The sequence below is a fragment of the Sardina pilchardus genome, chromosome 11 (assembly GCF_963854185.1).
Source record: "Sardina pilchardus chromosome 11, fSarPil1.1, whole genome shotgun sequence".
Taxonomy (NCBI): domain Eukaryota; kingdom Metazoa; phylum Chordata; class Actinopteri; order Clupeiformes; family Clupeidae; genus Sardina; species Sardina pilchardus.
The window spans coordinates 1,870,903-1,892,971 of record NC_085004.1 but is presented as its reverse complement, the minus strand read 5'-3'; the positions used below and the strand labels follow the sequence as shown (position 1 = coordinate 1,892,971).

Below are 22,069 nucleotides of genomic sequence, written 5' to 3'. Positions count from 1 at the left end.
GCTCAATCATGCTGTATGCCCTGAAAATGACAGCTCAATTCAGTCCACAGGACTTGTACTTATACTATACAGACAGCTTTATCTGAGCTGCTGGACAACGCATGTCTAAAGATCTCCATGGGATTCCAGCAGATTCCATCATGGAGAGTGTGGGCGTTAAGTGAATTCACAGAGTCCTTTTATCCACATTTTATGGCACAAAGGACCCTCTGACAACACAGGAGTCCTTTGACATAAATACTATGAAAAGTCTGTTATTGTGTGTACAAAGCAAGACTGCTTTTATTTTAAGAGGGGGGAAAATAATGGAATTCCGATTTGGTGTAAGTTTGTAAGTTTGTGATAGAATTGCCTGTTCACAATGGGATCTAAAACAATTGACATAAATATAATATCTTGATGGAAAATTTGACAGAGAAATATATTAATTAATCAAAGAAGATAACTATGAGCAACATATACACAAAATTCAATTTCTTTCTGTCAATATCCGAGGGTGAATTAAGGTGCCTTAGATGTATTCTCTATTTTATTTCTAATTATTACTAAATCATTAAGATTTGTGTATAGTTAGGCAGATATCATGATATATTCAAAAGTTAGCAACTGGAAGTAGTCAAATAAATCTTTGTTGGTAAAAACAGGCAGGGGGCAGGCCTTGCTAATCATTCTCTCCATCATAAACCTAACTCCAGAGTTGTACATTGCCAAAGAATTTTAGACTTGGAAATGTTCAAACCTGCCACCAGCTGGTGAACATGGAAATGATATGACTTTCTAAGAGCTATGGTGACATCACATGAAATACACACACAATAAGGAGAGCCGTGTTTTGTTTGTGCAGCTTTTACATCCCTACCAGCACTCGTTAATAACAGACAGAGGAGATTTCTTTGCTTTTCAAACAAACAGGATATTCAGGAGGAAGAACTGGTTCTATTATGGTGGCACACTGATTACATCAGTCTCCCTGTGCTGATTTAAATTGCACTGCCAGAAAATGTTACAGCAGATCAAGCAGGGAATGGCTGAAAAAGGAATACTATAGAAGATGTATAAATGTGTAGAACATTTATGAAACTAGCAGATTACAATTGAACATGATGAAAACCAAATCATAGTATTAGGGCATTTTGGAAATTGTACAAGGTACATGCTTGAGAAGAATAAATATTTTTAAAAGCGGTATGTTTTCACAAGTCTGACAAAGTGTGTAATTTTTTTTACTCTGATATTATGTAAATATTATGTCCTTTTCAGATTATCTCCTAAAACATATGGTTACGAATCAGGAAGAGTTGCTTTGGAAACTCAGTTGCAACATTCTCAAGGACATGAGAAGTTGGACAAGAATCAGAGGCAAGGCTACCCTGGGTTTGTTTGATATGTTCCTTTTTTGTTATGACTTTTCTATTATCCTGACCTGCCTCCTCTCTGTGTCTTCGGTATAAAAGGCGACCGGCTCCAAAACTGAACCACAGTGAGGACCTCAGAATCTAGAAGCTGTTCGCTGTTGGCAGGGACCTGTTGGTGACAATATCAAGCAGTTCAAAATGGCAGCGGATCTGTTGCAGCCGTGCATGCACGCCATGGATCAGCTGCACATGGAGCAGACGATGACGGAGCTGTGGTTCAGCGGGCCGGTGAACGGCACACACAGCCTGCCGGAGAGCGTGTCTGGGACTACAGCCACCCTGCTGGTCATGTTCGGCCTCCTGGTGGCGTTGCTCAACCTGAATGAGAAGTCCTCTGTGCCAGGTCAGTACCACAGACCACAACAACCATTTCTCTTTCTCTCTCTCTCTGTGTGTGTGTGTGTGTGTGTGTGTGTGTGTGTGTGTGCTTGCCTGAAGCATTTACACAATGCTCTTGTCTATGATTACAAATGAGATGACTACCGACTGTCTTGGGACACATTACATAATGGTACATAACTATTTAGAATTCTTCAGCTATGAAGAATTTCAGACAAGTCATGATTGATTTCTTGGATTTCATGGTCAATATGAACAGATTTGGGTATTCAGTTTTGATGTAACCAGACATTTCTCCCCTGCAGGACCCTCCTTTTATCTGGGATTAGGACCTCTACTGTCTTACTCACGCTTCATTTGGACGGGGATTGGAACAGCAAGCAACTATTACAACAAACAATATGGAGACATTGTCAGAGTGTGGATCAATGGAGAAGAAACTCTGATCTTGAGCAGGTAAGAGGAACGGAGCTACTGTACACTCATATCCAACAGTGTTTAAAACATGTAGAGAATGTGTTTGTGAAACATGTAGATGAACGTTTTTTTTCACAGTGTGTCCTGGAAGTGTTTCCTATGGACAGTAAATGCAACTGTTGCGAAGCCTTTTGTCAGTGGCAGATAATGAATTGCATACAGTATACTGATATTGACCTACTTGTGTTCTAGGTCCTCTGCTGTGTACCATGTCCTGAAGCAGTCCAAGTACACAGCCAGGTTCGGCAGTACGCAGGGCCTGCAGTGCATAGGAATGCATGACAGAGGGATTATCTTCAACTCCAATGTTACTCTCTGGAAGAAGGTCCGAGCCTTCTATGCAAAAGGTAGCCATTCTTTAAACAATAAACAAAACAATTCTACTGCAATTGTTCAGTCTAAAACACTGTTGGAATACTTTGTATAGTAGTGACATGGCCTAATCATGGATACACTCACATGGTGACTGACTGTGCTGGTGTGTGTGTGTGTGTGTGTGTGTGTGTGTGTGTGTAGCCCTGACAGGCCCGGGGCTGCAGAAGACGGTGGAGATCTGTGTGTCCTCCACCCTGAGGCGGCTGGAGCAGCTGCAGCACCTGAGCAGCCCCGAGGGCCATGTGGACGTGCTCACCCTGCTGCGCTGCGTCGTGGTGGACATCTCCAACAGGCTCTTCCTGGGAGTCCCCTTCAACGGTCAGTCAGGGCCCTCTGTGTGTGTGTGTGTGTGTGTGTGTGTGGCACTGTGTTATGTGTGCGTTCTTCTGGCAACGATACTGATATTTAATTATTTTGTAAAAACATTCTGGTTTTGAAGCTGGATAAGCAAGAGCCAAATGGTTTCATAAATACATTTTAATTCTTTTTTTTCCAGAAAAGGAGCTGCTTTCCAAAATCCAGAAGTATTTTGAGACCTGGCAGACGGTCCTAATTAAGCCAGACATTTACTTCAAGTTGGAGTGGCTTCACAACAAACACCAGAGAGCAGCGTAAGCACTCACCCTCTTGACTACTTGACTCCACTTCAGATCTGATGATTCTGCCAGAAGCCTCTCATATCAAATATCTGAAATACTATCCATCAACTTTATTTTCCTGCTTTTAACTTCAGTCAGGAACTTCAAGACACAATCGAGAGCCTTGTTGAGAAGAAACGGACAATGCTACGCTCTGCAGAGAAGCTGGACCACATTGACTTCACCACAGACTTGATATTTGCCCAGGTTAGACACGTGTGGAGACATCATTTAGCAGCATTTAATGACTTTTCACACCGTGCATTACACACACACAGCTTTGGTGATGCATGTTAGAATCTAATAGCCTCCATCCCAAATGCATCACAAGTGTGATGAAGTCCCTCATCCTTACCTCTGCTCTTCCCTCGTGTGTGTGTGTGTGTGTGTGTCCTGCAGAACCACGGGGAGCTGAGTGCAGACGACGTGCGGCAGTGTGTGCTGGAGATGGTGATCGCCGCCCCAGACACCCTCTCCGTCAGCCTGTTCTTCATGCTGTTGCTACTCAAGCAGCACCCGCAGGTGGAGCAGCGAATCCTGGACGAGCTGGACACGGTGATAGGTGCGTTAAGCCATACACTGTTTAAAAGGTTATTGTTATTATAAATCATTCCTCAATAATGCTCACAGTTGCCTCTATAACATAATAATTACATTCCATTCAATATGTTTAATGTTCATGTTGATTTGTTGTGTGTGTGCTGCAGGTGACAAGCCTCTCCGCCACGCCGACCTCCCCAAGCTGACAGTGCTGGAGAGCTTCATCAACGAGTCGCTGAGGTTCCACCCAGTGGTGGACTTCACCATGCGCAGGGCCCTGGCCGACGACGTTATCGACGGCCACAAGGTCACCAAAGGAACCAACATCATCCTGAACGTAGGCCGCATGCACAAGACAGAGTTCTTCCTGAAACCAAATGAATTCAGCTTGGACAACTTCGACAAAAATGTAAGTGTGAAGAAATATTTCTCAAAAAATGGTTCATTAATACTCGACAGCCAGTCTTGCTTCCTTATTATGATATACAGTAGATCTGCAGAAAGTTCTGTAACAGATTAAAGCAGAAAATAGTCCTTCTAGTTCTACCTTAAGAGAAACAGCTCGTCTCATTGCTCGTTCTCTTGGCCAGGTGCCCAATCGATTCTTCCAGCCTTTCGGCTCAGGCCCGCGCTCCTGCGTGGGGAAACACATCGCCATGGTGATGATGAAATCTATCTTGGTGACGCTGCTCTCCCGCTACTCCGTGTGTCCGCGGCACGACTGCACTGTCGAAAACATTCCTCAGACCAACAACCTCTCCCAGCAGCCGGTGGAAGAAGACGAAGCCTCTATGATGGTGCGCTTCATTCCACGCAGGTGCTTAAGGAGCAACCCAGGAAAGGCCTAATGTGTCACTGCTGTATAAACTTGATGTTGTGATGTTTGCTGTATTTATCTGCTCTTTGTTACCACTTTTATGATTTTGTAACGATGTCATGAATTTGATGTAAATTGGCTATTTTGTTGTATTTTCTGCATGGCTTAGGCTCTGCATTTCATTTGTGTTTTGTGTTATGACTGAATAGTGTATGTTAAAGGATATGATTAAATATAAATTATTTGATGAAACAATTGTGTGCTTTTTTGTAACTTTTTGCAACTACTTGAATGCTGGTCTCTTTTTTGACAGTAGAGGGCACTATGGGTCTTGTTTTCAGAGCAGTGAGTATGTCAGACACTGAACGCTCCCAAGGTAACCCACTGATACACAGTAGACTGATGAGGACAAAAATCACACTTAGACTCCAAAAGTAAATATTTCAAGATAAAATAGACAGACAGTTTAACTGTGACATGTCTGCTCAACGTCAGTCTGGCTTAGAAGATGTGGTCCCAAAAAAACAACCAAAATAAAAATGGAGTGTCTGATCTGTCTGGCACAAACAGTTGGGCTAAACCAACCATACCCCACGGACTGGCAGTGGGATCCGCCTGCAGCCCACTGAGTCACCAGTGGTGTGCTGAGAGCAGCTGGCCCTGGGGTCTGGGGTCTGGGCTGCTGCGCCCGTTAATGGCCGTTCAACGGCAGATGGAGCCCATTGAGAAGACGGTCACTGGACTCTCATTATCGCCTCTTCAGAGTCAGAAGAGGTCCTGTTCCCACAGATGTTTGCTTACAAACCGCTGTGTCTCATGAAAGTATATTGCACCCACATGACCACACCGTCCCTCTACTAAATATAACTGATACTGTATGCATTGAGTACACAAACTTTCCTCTCTGCCCAGCTGTCGGCAGTTGAACAAGACAAGACAAGACAACCTACATTTTGAATTTAAATTGAAGCAGGACATTAGTAAAGCAGAGACAAAATAAAGAAAGGGTTTTATATTCAAGGAGGTTGTGTTCCAAATGTGAGTGAAACGAGTAGCCTTCAATCTGATCTTTTGTCTATCTGTGTTCATTTTTAATGGATCGTTAAAAATAGTCCTTATGACGGATATTAATTTATGGAAGGGATGTGAGAGGTCCTTGTGGTGTGCTCTGATTTCCTCCAGGGTCTGTGCTGTCACATTGATACCACAGCTGACATCACAACCTTAATTGAAGGGAATGAGCTGAGCTCACACATGGGTACCTTCCTCACACTGATCCCAAACAAGGAGCCGTCCAGGAAAGCCACACAGGCCCAGTTTTACACGGCTTCTTATTTTCTCATTACATTTTTCATTCCTTAAAACCCAACTATGAAACTTCAGTCACGTTCCAATTAAAATGCAACAGTTCACCATCTATCTATTCCACATATCTGTTGTGATATTAGTTATACTAATGATGAAACTATCATATCAAAGAACTATATTTCATGGAAGATGGGTTGCAAATTATTGCAGGCATCCTAGAAAACCTGCCAGGCATGTTCTCAAGTCCCTTTGCCAAAATAAACGCAACATTTTACGTAAATGAGCGCTGCCATTTCAATTAGACCTCGATGACTCACGCAGACATGGAGAGGGGCCAAATGAGCAGCTAAACAATGCATTGCAATCGCATATGGCCTTGTGCCTCTGCTTTCAATTCTGTGAATTTCCATATCAATGCTTCTCGCCAGTATGGAGAACAACAGGCCCACCTTCAGAAAAAAATGTCACTTATAACTGACAGGTAGAGTGAAATTTGTCTATTCAAGAGAGATTTCGTCTGGGATTCAAAACAGTTCTCCAATGAACAGGTGTCAGGTGGCAGACGATGTGAAAAAGATAAATCGTTCAAAACAAACAAAAAAACAGCTTGCTGCACACTCAAGTGTTTATCTTTTTGACTGAAGAAATAGTGCTTACTCTCCCTCTCAGCAGAAATTATGCAAATTTCATCAAGGTGCACTGTTGCATAGGTACAGTACATTGGTATCTGAAGGTAGGAAATCATACCTCACAGACATATGATTTACGTATTTGTGATGACTTAAGACATATGATCACTCTCCTTTGCCATTATATGACTGATGCAAGTGATACATCAGAATCACTCTTGATGTCCGTATGACTGCAGCACAGCACATGACTGCTTTGGCGCAGCGCGATTGAAGAAGCAGGAACCTGACATATGAGTCAGGGTTCAATTTCAGGAAGTTGCTGTTGTTGTTATTGTTTATTTTTAAAATCAGGAAGTCATGGGAAAAAACTGGATATTCAAGACAACCATTATCAAGATGACCTCAAAGGCAACAAGATTCTAAATAAATACTGTCAAGACCTCTCGTTGTCACAAGGCTATTTACAAACAACAACAGAGTCAGTTCCCCAAGGGACCCTAGATTTAGCCTCTTGTATTCTTATGTTAACAGTCCATCCTCTGATAACTGAACAGTTGTTACATTAGGCAGATGGTTCATTCTATGGCTGGCAAGCAAATAATATAAACTGTTGAATCACTAAATAAACACACATGCAAGTCTTTTCTGAAGACAAACGTTAATGACGTTTTGAAAGGCCAAAGCTACAGAACATCAAAGGCTGATGAAAATAGATGGGTTTTAGTTGATATGCCCCCTTACATAAAGCCATTTCAACACATCCTTCTGGTTTTGTATCAAATTAATATTTGGAAAATTCAGTGACTATTCCTTCACTGTGGTCAATGTAATTTCCCTCTGTCAAATTGTGTGGGTGTGTGTATGTGTATGTGTGTGTGTGTGTGTGTGTGTGTGTGTGTGTGTGTGTGTGTGTGTGTGTGTGTCACTACCAAAGGAGCCCAAGAGCAACTCAGCATATTACAAACAGATGGCTATCTACAGAACACTTTGAAAAAGGTTGACGTTTTGAAGTCCAGGGTTGACTGGGGAATAAAGATAAAGGCAAATCTTCTGATCAGGCACACAAAGGAGAGTATGAGAGCAGGACAGATGAGCGAGATTACCCCTGAGTGGAAGTAAGCTTGGACAACTTGGGGCACATCTCGGTAAACTTTGCAGAGACGAGTGAAGCCCAATCATGTTTTACAAAAGTGAGAGAGGAATTATAAGCATGTTCTGCTTCATCAGAAAAATGATAATTTCTGAAATCCTGAGAAAGCAGACTAAAACAAACCACAGATGATGAGAGAGGCATTATTTCCTTTTTCTATTTTATCCAAAAAGCCCACAATGTAGGCAGTATTTGATGTTTATTCTTCAATTAGCTTGAAATACCAACTGTTGAGTTGAAGAAACTCAACCTCTGCTGTGTGAAATATCGCAAAACAAAGCCCCCAAAGGTCAAAAAAGACAATTTCATTACACTGCCTTTTACAGATGTTTGAAGTTCTCATACTTTGGAAGCTTCAAAGCCTTGACTTGAGCGTCTATTCACTGACAGTGACACTGTGGTAACAAATTGAAGCATGTTTGAAGTGCTCTTATTCCTGAAGGGATATTTTATTTTAATGTCACGATCCAGATGTTTGAGACAACAGCAAGAGCAACAGGAGTAAAAGCTCCAAATGTCAATGTTTACTGAACTGAAATGTCTGAAATAGGCACAGCCTGAGGCCAATTTATCTTAACGGGACATTTTTCGTAACATTATCTCCGACGGACTCTGGTAGTGTATCCACACCTCACACTGTTCAGTCCACAGACGGACTCTGGTAGTGTATCCACACCTCACACTGTTCAGTCCACAGACGCACTCTGGTAGTGTATCCACACCTCACACTGTTCAGTCCACAGACGGACTCTGGTAGTGTATCCACACCTCACACTGTTCAGTCCACAGACGCACTCTGGTAGTGTATCCACACCTCACACTGTTCAGTCCACAGACGCACTCTGGTAGTGTATCCACACCTCACACTGTTCAGTCCACAGGTGCACTCTGGTAGTGTATCCACACCTCACACTGTTATGTTCAGTCCACAGACGGACTCTGGTAGTGTATCCACACCCACAGACGGACTCTGGTAGTGTATCCACACCTCACACTGTTCAGTCCACAGACGCACTCTGGTAGTGTATCCACACCTCACACTGTTCAGTCCACAGACGGACTCTGGTAGTGTATCCACACCTCACACTGTTCAGTCCACAGGTGCACTCTGGTAGTGTATCCACACCTCACACTGTTCAGTCCACAGACGCACTCTGGTAGTGTATCCACACCCACAGACGGACTCTGGTAGTGTATCCACACCTCACACTGTTCAGTCCACAGACGCACTCTGGTAGTGTATCCACACCTCACACTGTTCAGTCCACAGACGGACTCTGGTAGTGTATCCACACCTCACACTGTTCAGTCCACAGACGCACTCTGGTAGTGTATCCACACCTCACACTGTTCAGTCCACAGACGCACTCTGGCAGTGTATCCACACCTCACAGTGTTCAGTCCACAGACGCACTCTGGTAGTGTATCCACACCTCACACTGTTATGTTCAGTCCACAGACGGACTCTGGTAGTGTATCCACACCTCACACTGTTCAGTCCACAGACGCACTCTGGTAGTGTATCCACACCTCACACTGTTCAGTCCACAGACGGACTCTGGTAGTGTATCCACACCTCACACTGTTCAGTCCACAGACGCACTCTGGTAGTGTATCCACACCTCACACTGTTCAGTCCACAGACGGACTCTGGTAGTGTATCCACACCTCACACACACCTCACACTGTTCAGTCCACAGGTGCACCTCCTCCCTCTGTGCTGTGGCACAATTACAGGAAGTCAGGACACCTTAACTCTTCTAAATGCGTACACAAACCAGCCTTGACCCCCGACAATGCTATATGTCTATTTATGCCGCAAAAGCTCTGGCTTTTGTTAACTAGGAAAATCCTGATTTTCGGACGGGTGTGTGTGTGTGTGTGTCTATGTCTGTGTTGGGGGGGGGGGCATGTTTTCCTTTGTGTCCTTTCCTGTTTTGTTTGCGATCGATGGTCACAAGTAACAACTTCATAACAAGTTACAGCTTAATATCCAAAAGATTACTGAGAATGTGCGACCTGTTTTTTATGGACTGTGAAAAATAGTCAATTGCATCAGGTCAATTGCAGTGTTATTTTGAGGACACAGGCACTACCATGATCTTTGATGTCTCTTTCAGCAGACTCGGGGGGGGCTTCTTCACAAGCAAACACCATCGCAAACAGGAAACAAGAGCCCGTTTGAGCCCTTTCATTCACAGGGGCCTTCTGAGAGACTGAAAGAGTGGAGGTCTGCCAAAGCCCAAACTCCCCTCCACACAACCCAACCCTGGCTTTCCTAGGGAGGCACTGCCTCCGACCACTGAATCACAAAAGATATCTGTAACACATCACATCAAGAAAAACAACAACCACTAAAAACAGCGTTCCGAGCCTTCCACTCTAGAGTTAGTCACTAAGTCCTTGGCAGAAAACAAGAGGATGAATAATATCTCCTTCCCCATCACGGAAGTGCCTCCTCAATGGAAATAAAAAAAAACAAGTCTGCAGACAAAGTGTCTGTGTGTATGAGTGTCACTAAATGGCCCTGCTGTGTTAGACTGGGTCTCAATGTGGCAGTAAGGGAGACAATTCCGACAGCAATTAACTCCCATTAAAGTGTGGTTTTGGATATCTCTCCCTCAGAGCTTGCACTATCCAAAGCAGATGGGAAATATTTCTGGCAGCAGTGTCCATTTAGATTAAACTTGCTGCCCAAATGCATTTTAGGAGAGGAAGGCATCCACATTCTATGTGAATATATATATATTATATACTGTATATAGATAGATAGATAGATAGATACTTTATTGATCCCCAAGGGGAAATTCATTCATGCATGACACATTTAACTAGAGAATGTAATTCCAGGGAAATTACGAGTGCATGAAAATGCAAAAATGTATAGATACAGTAGATAATGTAGATATAGTTACTAAGGTGTAACTAGGGTAAACATGGTGGTTGCATAGTTTAAAGAAAGCTGATAGTGTGAAGGTAGACAGTTTAAAGCTTAAACATTACAGTTCTAACTGAACTAATGATTTCTAGCAGTTATGCTAAAAATGCTTACAATACTAACTATGCTAACAATGCTAACCAGGTTGATTAGCTAACTTAGCTAACCATTTCTAGCAGTTATGCTAAAAATGCTAACAATGCTAACCATGCTAACTAGCTAACTTGGTAGTGAGGACTTTTATTTTGAAACATTTGTTGATAGGGTATCTATGGTGGCCACTATCAGGAATAAAGAAGTTACTGTAGTAAAATCATGTTGGTTGCTATGGAAACGGTCATAAACGCTTAATTTTAATGGTTGCTATGTTGGTTGCTAGGTACATGGAGGTTTCATGTAGTTGACTGGAGGCATAGTTGATGATAACTGACAGTTGGAATGGTTGAACAGTTAAATAGTTGAGTAGTTTCAATGGTTAAATGATTTAATATTGTATTATTGCAGTGAGGACTTTTATTTTGAAACAGTTGTGGACAGAGGAAACAGTTTAACAGGATATGTGTAGTCTTCAGAGAGATTGTATGCTTACAGCCTGAGAGAGAGAGAGCTGCTGCAGGTGGGGCTGGCCACCTGGCATAAGATTCTAATTGCCCTATTATGATGTCATAATCCAATGTTAAGTCTATGGGAGAAAAAATGTTTTAAAAAATTAATATAAATTCAACGATAAAGTTTTCAAAGTTGAAAAATACAAAGCTGAAGTCACCTAAGTGAGACCTACGCAGCGCAGTTTGAATGAAGTTTCTACGTTAAACGGTTGAAGCCGCATTAAACACACAAAAAGCGTTAGAAGAATAATATCACCTATAACTAGAGAAAGCAATTCCAGGGAATTACGAGTGCATGAAAACGTAAACATTTCTGTTCAATAAAGTATTGTTAGATAATGTTTCAAATATCATTCAAGCACAAAGATAGAGGTGAAGTAGAGAAAAGGTTGATGGAAATCATAGTTGATGACAATTAACTGTTGGAATGGGCAAAAAGTTAAACAGTTGAGTAGTTTAAATAGTTGAATTAATTAATAGTGAATTATTCTAGTGAGGACTTTTATTTTGAAACAGCTGTGGGCAGAGGAAACTGTTGGTGGGATACGTAGCTGATGACAACTGTAATTCGGAATGGCTAAAGAGTTAAATAGTTGCATAGTTTAAATAGTTAAATTATTAAATACGGATTTATGGCACTGATGACTTATTTTGAAACAGTTGTGGGCAGAGGAAATATGTGGTGGGAGTCATAGTTGAAGACAACTGGCAGTTAAAATGGCTGAACAGTTGATTAATTGATCAGTTTAAATGTCTATTCTTTAATTAAGAATAATTGTAGTAAGGACTTTCATTAAGACACAGTTTCAGGCAGTAGAAACAGTTGGAGGGCGTCATAGTTGATGAAAACGGACAGTTGGAATAGCCAAACAGTTAAATAGTTGAGTAGTTTAAATAGTTGAATTAATTAATAGTGAATTTAGTTTCAGGCAGTAGAAACAGTTGGAGGGAGTCATAGCTGATGAAAACGGACAGTTGGAATAGCCAAACAGTTAAATAGTTGAGTAGTTTAAATAGTTGAATTAATTAATAGTGAATTTAGTTTCAGGCAGTAGAAACAGTTGGAGGGATTCATAGTTGATGAAAACGGACAGTTGGAATAGCCAAACAGTTAAATAGTTGAGTGGTTTAAATAGTTGAGTAAATAGTTAGTTGATGAAAACAGACAGTTGGAATAGCCAAACAGTTAAATAGTTGAGTAGTTTAAATAGTTGAATTGATTAATAGTGAATTTAGTTTCAGGCAGTAGAAACAGTTGGAGGGAGTCATAGCTGATGAAAACGGACAGTTGGAATAGCCAAACAGTTAAATAGTTGAGTAGTTTAAATAGTTGAATTAATTAATAGTGAATTTAGTTTCAGGCAGTAGAAACAGTTGGAGGGATTCATAGTTGATGAAAACGGACAGTTGGAATAGCCAAACAGTTAAATAGTTGAGTGGTTTAAATAGTTGAGTAAATAGTTAGTTGATGAAAACAGACAGTTGGAATAGCCAAACAGTTAAATAGTTGAGTAGTTTAAATAGTTGAATTGATTAATAGTGAATTTAGTTTCAGGCAGTAGAAACAGTTGGAGGGGGTCATAGTTGATGAAAACTGACAGTTTGAATAGCCAAACAGTTAAATAGTTGAGTAGTTTAAACAGTTGATGACAACTGACAGTTAAAATGGCTGAACAGTTAAATAGTTGAGTAGCCTAGTTTAAATGGTTGAACGATTTGATAGTGGGCACAGGGAACAGTTGAGCAGGATCTGTAGTCTTATTAGAGCCAGCCTGAGAGAGAGAGAGTTCTGGCATACAGTAGGATTCTAGAAGCCTGAGAGTTCTGGCATAGGATTCTAAAAGCCTGGGAGAGAGAGTTCTGGCATAGGATTCTAATCGAATTGTGATGTCATAATCACAATGTTAAGTCTATGGGGAAATTTTGATAGTTTTAATTAAATAGTTTAAAAAGTTTAAAAGTTTCAAAGTTGAAAAATACATGCCTGAAGTCACCTAAGTGAGATCTACGCGACACAGTTAGAATGAAGTTTCAAAGTTAAACCGTTGAAGCCGCATTAAACGCATAAAAAGCGTTAGAAGAATAAGAATAATAAGAACTAGAGAATGTAATTCCAGGGAAATTACGAGTGCATGAAAATGCAAAAATGTATAGATACAGTAGATAATGTAGATATAGTTACTAAGATGTAGCTAGGGTAAACATGGTGGTTGCATAGTTTAAAGAAAGCTGATAGTGTGAAGGTAGACAGTTTAAAGCTTAAACATTACAGTTCTAACTGAACTAATGATTTCTAGCAATTAAGCTAACAATGCTAACAATGCTAGCTATGCTAACAATGCTAACCAGGCTGATTAGCTAACTTAGCTAATCATTTCTAACAGTTATGCTAAAAATGCTAACTATGCTAACAATGCTAACAATGCTAACCAGGTTGATTAGCTAACTTAGCTAATCATTTCTAGCAGTTATGCTAAAATGCTAACTATGCTAACTAGCTAACTTGCTAGTGAGGACTTTTATTTTGAAACATTTGTTGATAGGGTATCTATGGTGGCCACTATCAGGAATAAAGAAGTTACTGTAGTAAAATCATGTTGGTTGCTATGGAAACGGTCATAAACGCTTGATTTTAATGGTTGCTATGTTGGTTGCTAGGTACATGGAGGTTTCATGTAGTTGACTGGAGGCATAGTTGATGATAACTGACGGTTGGAATGGTTGAACAGTTAAATAGTTGAGTAGTTTCAATGGTTAAATGATTTAATAGTGTATTATTGCAGTGAGGACTTTTATTTTGAAACAGTTGTGGACAGAGGAAACAGTTTAACAGGATATGTGTAGTCTTCAGAGAGATTGTATGCTTAAAGCCTGAGAGAAACTGACAGTTGGTGCCCAGGTGGCTGACCAGCTGGGGTAACATTCTAATTGCTGCCGTGATGTCATAATGAGCAATGTTAAGTCTATGGGGGGAATTTGAATAGTTTTTATTTAATAGTTCAAAAAGTATAAAAGTTACAAAGTTGAAAAATACATAGCTGAAGTCACCTAAGTAAGACCTACGCACCGCAGTTTGAATGAAGTTTCTACGTTAAACGGTTGAAGCTGAATTGCGCGCACAAAAACGTTAGAGGAAAAATAATAATAAGAAGATGTCGGATAACAGTAGAGTGCATTTTCATGCACTCTAATAATTGGAATAACAATAGAGTGCATTTTTCATGCACTCTAATAAGAATAATTGGAAGAACAGTATAGTGCATTTTCATGCACTATAATTAAACCACTTTACAAGCAGTTTCCCTGAATTTGTTTCTCAAGCTAATCACAGTATGAGAGCTACGGTACTTAAACTACTGGTCTAAAGAATTATTTCCCAAGACGGTAGGTTTTCTATATGAAATAACAACAGTCTCTTTTTTAACTCACAGTTAAAAGAAATTTTATCCAAACAGAGAAAAAAAATGTACAAGCAAACCATAAATAACATTTGTGCACACAAACATAAATAACCACAATCAGACCTTGCTTGTGAACTATCTGCTGTGGTTACTGGAAACCACACATGCTGTATCAGATCGCCAACATTAACGCAGAGTGCCCATGAATTAGGTCTCTTTAGGAGTGCTGGGAATAAATATTTATAAATGTTTATTGAAAGGCTGCAGTGTTTAGTAGTGGCCATAAGAGTCTTGTAAAAGTCCCCAAGAGCTGTCTATAACTCCACACATGGATGAAGGTAGCTGGAAGCGGTCCCTCTATAAACCAGACCAGTGTAGGCGCCTCGGGGCAGCAGGAAGAGACCAACAGTGACCGAGGCTGTGACTGTACGTTCACCTTAAAGCAGGATGGCACAGGGTGTTTAGACACCTCGGTGTTATTGTAACGGGTCATGCCACCACAGCCGTGGGCACGAGGAAGCCATCTGCTCTGTTGCTGACAAACCTGTGGGCTAACAGCCGTCCTCAGCGTCTTCAAGACGCTGAGGACGGCTGTTAGCCGAAACGCGTCCGTCTTGGTTCATGCTTTCAAGTCAATAAAATACCAAGATTTACTCGAGAGTGCGTTTATTTTGCTTTATACTAGTTTTTGTTTTTACGCACCCAAAGACTCTAATATTCGGAGTTTGAGCGCTTCCGCTTTTCAGATCTTAAACCTGTGGGCTACCCATGCAATTAGAAAAATGAAAAAAAAGGATAAAAGAATGTAGGGGCATGACTACTGAAGCCTGCACTGACACTGGATGGTACAGTATGAGGCTGGTCTGACTAAAGACTGCATGGACATAATATGTGACTTATCTTTCTTGTAAAATGCTTCAAATAAATGGGTGCAATGTTCGAATAACGATTTAGCAAACATCAAAATACAAAAGTATTGTAATCCTACCAATGGCCCCATTATATCTACAACAAATTTTGGAGTGTTGTAAGCAGAAAAAGCAAAAAAAAAAAAGGACAGATCAGATATATTTCTTTAGTAATAAAATTACACATGTACACATTCCTGAGGGCAGACTTCAACTGTGAGCTATCCAAAGATCAGAGCTGATAAGTGGCGACTGCCTGTTCATGAAAGCCAGAGAGGCCAGTCATACGGCAGCCACGGAGGAATGAGTTTTATGGCTGTGCTCCGAGGCCAAAGGCTGTGAGTAGGAAAGTGCTGCTCTTAAGAACGCCTACTGCTACAGAGGCACGGCGGTGTTTCCTTTCCCCCTGTTTTCCAGCACGGTATATAGTCTCTGAGCCAGAGAGGAAGACAGAGATGTAGTCAGAGAGAGAGAGAGAGAGAGAGAGTGTGTGTGAGAGAGAGAGTGTGTGGAGAGAGAGAGAGTGTGTGTGTGTGTGTGTGTGTGTGTGTGTGTGTGTGTGTGTGAGAGAGAGAGAGAGAAAGAGAGAGAGAGAGAGGAACAGTCAGGGAGGCACAGAGAGAGGGAGTGAGAGCAGAGAAGGGAAGAAAGGAGGGAGGGTGGGTGGGTGGGTAGGCTGGAGTGAGGGAGGGAGGGAGTAAGCACAGAGCACTTGTTTGAGGGAGAGAGAGTGAGTCAGAGAGTAGCAGGGGACGGACACAGAGAGGAGAGAGAGCTAGAGAAAGAAAAAGCAGGAGAGAGAGAAAGAGAGAGAGAGAAAGAGAAAGAACAAGGAAGAGAAAAAGATAGAAGACTGAAAGAGAAAGCAAGCAAGCGAGTGAGGAAGCGAGAGCGAGAGAGAGAGAGAGATCAGCAAATAGGAGGCAGCCTCTCTGGCAGTTGCATTCTGACCACGGACAGCTGGCTCGTCTCCGCTAAAGAAGAGGGAGTTCTCAGTGCCCCGGCAGAGAGGCGCTTTGCTCCAGGAAAAAAAAAAAAAAGACACGTCCTTCAGGGGAAGATGGATTCGGACTCTGGAGAGCTGAGTGAGGGGGAGCTTTCTCCAGGTGAGTGGGCTCTTAAAAGCACAACTCCGCTCACGCAAACAGACAGACACGCTGCTCACGCACACGGAGTGAGAGCCCTGCTGCCTGAGAGGCTGGGCTGTGTGCGCCGGCTCCGTTGATAACGTTAGAGAGGCAAGCTGAGACACGTGCTATTAGTTTACTCATTAACACACCTAACTGACTGCTGTTTTAATTCCCTACTGGCACGGGATGTTCTTGTGGGATTAATCAATATCCAAAAATGGCTTTCCATCAAAAAGTGTTGCGTTAGTTGTTGCTGTTTTTGAGACGAGAGGTCCTTTACTTCTTGATTCTTTTGGTGTAGTGAGGGTGGAAGACTGAGTAGATTTAATGTTATGGTGGGGAAAATGAGTGAGGGTTACATGCTTGTGCGGTGTACTTTCCTGCGTTCCTTTGAGGCTATTCTTACACAGTAATGATTTAAGTGTCAGCAGAGAATTCTCCATGGGTAATCAAGTGGTCTAAGAAGTGAAACTGTCAGCAGCAATTTTCCCAGACACATGAAAGAGGGGATTAAAAAGCTCATATACTAAGATTTGGCAATGCATCTCAAAACAAAACATTTAGAATACATACAAAATGTATGCTGCTTAAAGTTTGTGTTAATTTGGCACATTACCATAATATGACAACATTATCACGGCGGGCAGATGGGTGGTAATGTTGTTATATCATGGTTAATGTGTCAAATTAACACAAACTTTAGAAGGCTGGCAGATAAATGTCTTGTTTAAATTTGTAACTAGTTGATTTGACATCACATTACTCAACAATTTGGCGTCTGACGATGCTTCCTCTCATTTGTTTACTGATCACCTACCGCTCCATTCTCCATAACATCCAGCAGCTGAACCTGCGAAGGATCCGAGCTGACAGGCTGCTGTAAACCACTGTCAGCCACTTGCTTTGTGCTTCATTCAAACGCTGCCCATGTGGTGCACTGTCTGTAGTCTTTGAATCCATCACAATGGGCAACTAAAAGCCAATTTGCTCTGTGATTGTAGCACTATCAATATTCATTTCACCAGGGGGGTTAGAGAGGCTTGTCGTGGAAAAAGGTTTGGTGCCCGGGAACAAAAAGCATTTAAATGCTCTGCACATGCTCTGTGGCTGGACCCCAGCCACTGGGACCGTGCTGGAGCGGGGAGAGCAGCATAATACGGGCTCTGTGAATGGGCCCAGCGCTTGAGTCAGAGTAGGGGGCGGGGCGGTGCGCGGCGGCTAACAGTACAACGCTGTGGGCATCTGTGACATCACCGCCCCCCGCGGCGGGCCATCACTCTTTCTTTCTGCGCGGTTTACGTTCACGTCGGAGCTTTCCGCCCCTGAGCTGTATGGGCCCAGAGACATGTGCAACTCAGGGCCGTGTTTTGGTTAAAGCCAAGGTGTCCTTTCTAGCGCTTTTGTGGGACAACACACATTTGGCATCAACACATTTTTGTCATACAGCTCCGGCTGGATTTGCTTATCAAGCACACACACACACACACACACACACACACACACACACACACAGTCAGTTGATATTTTGCAAAGGCATTTCCGAAAGCCTTTTACAGTACAGAGAGCATGTACATTTCTATGATTCGGCTATGCCTTCCTTGGAGGTAAAACTGTTGGTCTTAGCACACAGGAGTAAGCTCCAGGAGAAGCCAGAACTCTTTAGCGTTTCCAAATGGTACCATCTATATATCGCCAGCCTGCATGTTTATGGGGTTTTGAGTCGCTGGGCATAGCGAAAGGTGAGGTCTGAGCGCTGAAAGACCCACTCGACAGAAGAAAAAAAACAACTCGGAAGCCTCCGAGCCTCCGAGCCTCTCGCGCTCACTGAAGCTCCTTTTTAATGCGGGTTGGTGGGAAGGGAATCAGAGACTTCATGCAGCATTAGAGTAAAGCGGAGCTCACTACGAGCACTTTGGGACAGTACACGATGCACTTCATGTGCACTCCACAAAGATCCTATTCTCCACCTCGGCCTGGCCACCACCTCACTGATGGAGCCTAACCACATTTAAACACGGACTTGGTGCCGCTTTTTGAAGTTCTCCAAAACAAATTGTTTGGTGCCATGTGACACCTCCTGACTTGAATTGGTAGAATTGCTTTTTTGGGGGGGGGGGGGGGGATGCAGAAGTCCAGATTGTCAGCAACAAGAAAGGGGTCAAATCTGCAGACGCTGTGTGGAAAGATTTTCCGACAACATCGTCCATTTAATTTCAGTCAGCACAGAAGGGCTAGATGCAGGCACTAAGAAATCTCGCCATGTAAGCTGGCCAGTGTGCAATCACTATCAAAGCAAATAGAGATTGCCACAGGACTGTGTGCCGCTGGCCACTGTGTCTTTACACACAGACAGTGATAAGTAAGAAATGAATGGACAGGGAAGAACGCCGGCTTGTGTGCTCCTCTGCAATATCCTTTGAGCTGATTTATGTGGGTGTTGTGTCAGGGTAGCATTGCTGTTCATTCAGGACAATGCTATGTGTGAAAAAGCGGTGCGTGACATTGCATGGGCCCTATGACATGCTCCTCCTTTCTCTAGTGAGATTGCAGAAGCTCTGGAGTCCCTCTCAGAGTTCTCTATCCTGTAAAAAAGCATCACCTACATGGGCCCCCTGGATGTCCACGGGGAAAAGACACATTCCGCCGGGCCAGCTTAAACAAACTGACATCCTCACTGGACCATGGTGAGGCCGGGGCACTTCCCCTACAGGATGGCACGCCGACCTATCAAAACAGTCCGCCGTCACAGCGCAGGCTCCGCCCCTTCTCTTTCTCCCCCGTGGTCAGCCTGGGACGGGAGCTGCCCAGGCGCACCGGCACCCAATAAAAACGACACGTATTATCAAAGATCCTTAATTACTGACAAGATAGAGCAACGTAATGCATCTCTATGGAAGCAAAATTCGAACAGTTCCGGTCTGCTTAAAGGGGCGTGTTGCAAAGACGTCATAGTGGGATATCGATCTCTGTCAGATCGGCAACCCACACAAGCAGTGCATTTCGAATGTTAACAGGTCTGCTTAAAGGGGGATTTAGCCCCCCTCCCCCTTGTGAAGACAGAACGCGGAAATGATGGAACGTTTGCGCCTCTCGCTCCGCTTTAACCCTCTCTGCCGGCACCCAATAAAAACGGCACGTATTATTTAAAGTGCCCGATCAGGACGGGCAGCCGCGGCGCCATGTTGGCAGCGCGGGCAGTGCCAGATGCTTGAGCGATGAGGGGTTGACTTGACACAGGATCCCTGCCCCGCGCGCTCGCCAGTCGCTACTGCCCGCTCTTTAATCTGCTCCGCAGATGGAGTCGCCGCTTTGCACCCAGGCCACGCGTCGCATGCGCTGCCAGAAGCTAGCGCTGGAAAATCTGTCAAACTCACCGAAAAAGAAAAATAGAAAAAAAAAAGATATATATATGGGAGGAGGAGGGGTGCTCTAACTGGAAAAGACGAAGGCAAGGGAAAGTGCTTCCCACCCCCAGCCCAACCCCCCCCCCCGCCCCTTCGTCCCCAAAACACACAGCCCTACTCCTGTGAGGTAGAGAGAGCAGCGTGGTGCCTATAAACGCCAGCTCGTCTCTCTGCGGGACGTAAACAGATGCCCCTGCGCTTCTCGCAACGTTCGTCAAAAATCCTGGCAGTCTGTCTGTGGGCCGCCGCGCCTCTTGGTGACGCGCAGCCAAAATGTGAAGAAAAAAAAAAAAGCCCCAAAAGGCAAAAGCCTTGCAGCTTTCAGAGACACAACGGCCGCCCGAAACATGGAAATATTTTCCCTGGGCCAGACCTTTTTTACGAGACCTCCGACAGGCAACAGAGCCCAGTGTTCATACCAGAGGCCATTAGCGACCCTGGGTTTTGCTGAGCCAGTCTCTCCGCTGGCGTTGGGAGCTGGAACCACAGTCATTTCCCCCCCGACTCAGGCTCATTAGACTGCGGGAAGGAGGCCCACGCCGAGGCGGGGAGCAGCTTTCGTAGGAGATGAGGAGGGCTTTTCCATTTAAGAGCCTTCGGGTGAAAGTGGAACTCTTCGATTAAATGCTTCTCTCCCCACGCAGCAGACACGGCTTGCAAATGGCCTCGTCCGAGCTGCACGCAGAACACCTGAGAGGGAGGGAGGGAAGGAGGGAGGGAGGGAGGGAGGGGGGCTGAGCTTTGTGGCGCGTTTGGGGGGATGTTTGCTTTTGTGCTCCCCAGAGAGCCTCTTCTGTCTCACAGTCAGAGTCTCTCAAACACACACACACACACACACACACACACACACACACACACACACACACGCAACTGCGTACATACTCAGACACACAGGCACGGCGTAGACAGACAAGCACACTGAAAAAAAAAGTGCACTCAATTCCGACAGCTGTACAGACTCAAGGGAAAGAGAAATAGAACTGCACTGGCCATGACCACGAGCCAGCTGAAGGACACAAACACATAAATGCATACAGGCACACACACACATACACAACCACAAATGCACATGCACATACACACACACAGACACACACATACACATACACATTTGCACACGCACACACACACACACACACACACACACACACACACACACATTTTCGCGTGTATAAAACTTGACACACAAAGTAAATGTATCCAAATTTGGAGCAGTCAAGTCTTTTTTAGGCAGAGTGAGGGCAAACGTCAGCTGGGTTAATTTAATTATCTTTAGGTTTTCTTCAATCATGAACCTCTTGGCCATGCTATCTTTACCCGTGCCATATGCTTGAAGTGTTTAACCGAACGCAAAGACAGAAATATGGGACTTGCGAGGAACTTTAGATCTTTCAGGCAGATAAATGGAGTGCAGCACTTCTGAGCCTCATGACCACAGCAGCCTCTGTTGCTGTGTGTGGTGGAGAGGAACCGAGGTGCAGTCCAATATTCTGACCCACACTCAGACACTCAGACTCAGACTCAGAGGAACACACACACACACACACACACACACACACGCCAACGCAAACACACCCACACTGCCGTCATCAAACCACGCCCTGATGAAATACACAAGCGAATAAACCTCAGACACCAACCATTTCAGACAAGGCCCTGTTTTGAAAGACGGCCTTAATTAATATGCAGTAAGTTTATGGAGACGCATCGGTTTTTCAGTTTTTGAAAGCGTCCATTTTGAATCACAGCCTGCCGGGAGTGAGCCAACTGACAAATGGAGGCCAGAATTATGGGGCGAAACTGGCAGCCCCTCGCTGAAAGCTTTCTTGGAGATGAAGCCGCCCCATGCAGAGGCTTGGCCGGGGTCTATCTGGTCCAATGCCTCTGAGGCCCAGAGCCTGCAGCCCCCCCCAGCCCCCCCCTCCCTCACCGTCCCCCCCCCCCGCCCCCTAGTTCTCTTACGTGGCAGCCTCCACCAGACCCCTGTGC

General features: G+C 43.7%; 2 protein-coding genes and 1 long non-coding RNA gene across 3 annotated transcripts in view; 2 read left to right on the top strand and 1 right to left on the bottom strand.

Annotated features, from left to right (window-relative positions):
• Window positions 1-1,460: 1,460 nt before the first annotated feature.
• Window positions 1,461-4,850, top strand: LOC134096268 (aromatase). Its single transcript, XM_062550046.1, has 9 exons — window positions 1,461-1,758; window positions 2,060-2,210; window positions 2,424-2,578; window positions 2,748-2,924; window positions 3,103-3,217; window positions 3,340-3,451; window positions 3,644-3,806; window positions 3,952-4,193; window positions 4,375-4,850. The coding sequence occupies exons 1-9, from the start codon at window positions 1,554-1,556 to the stop codon at window positions 4,630-4,632; spliced, it is 1,578 nt and encodes a 525-aa protein (XP_062406030.1). The 5' UTR covers window positions 1,461-1,553; the 3' UTR covers window positions 4,633-4,850.
• The window catches only part of LOC134096269 (uncharacterized), a 21,009-nt gene continuing 2,995 nt past the window's right edge, over window positions 4,056-22,069 (bottom strand). Inside the window, exons 3-4 of the long non-coding RNA XR_009940742.1 lie at window positions 4,332-4,418; window positions 4,056-4,151 (exon numbers count right to left, since the gene is read on the bottom strand). This is a non-coding gene — a long non-coding RNA (uncharacterized LOC134096269). The remainder of the gene's footprint in view (window positions 4,152-4,331; window positions 4,419-22,069) is intronic.
• tnfaip8l3 (tumor necrosis factor, alpha-induced protein 8-like 3) overlaps window positions 16,273-22,069 on the top strand; it is a 19,259-nt gene continuing 13,462 nt past the window's right edge. The window contains exon 1 of the mRNA XM_062550045.1: window positions 16,273-16,652. Coding sequence (XP_062406029.1) covers window positions 16,607-16,652 — 46 coding nt within the window. The 5' untranslated portion in view covers window positions 16,273-16,606. The remainder of the gene's footprint in view (window positions 16,653-22,069) is intronic.

What these genes read in the sequence shown, in the direction of transcription:
- LOC134096268 (XM_062550046.1), top strand. Translation starts at nt 1,554, where the DNA reads ATGGCAGCGGATCTGTTGCAGCCGTGCATGCACGCCATGGATCAGCTG. An exon ending in CGAGCTGGACACGGTGATAG is followed by an intron (nt 3,807 to 3,951) that starts GTGCGTTAAGCC and finishes TGTGTGCTGCAG; the next exon opens with GTGACAAGCCTCTCCGCCAC. An exon ending in TGGACAACTTCGACAAAAAT is followed by an intron (nt 4,194 to 4,374) that starts GTAAGTGTGAAG and finishes TCTCTTGGCCAG; the next exon opens with GTGCCCAATCGATTCTTCCA.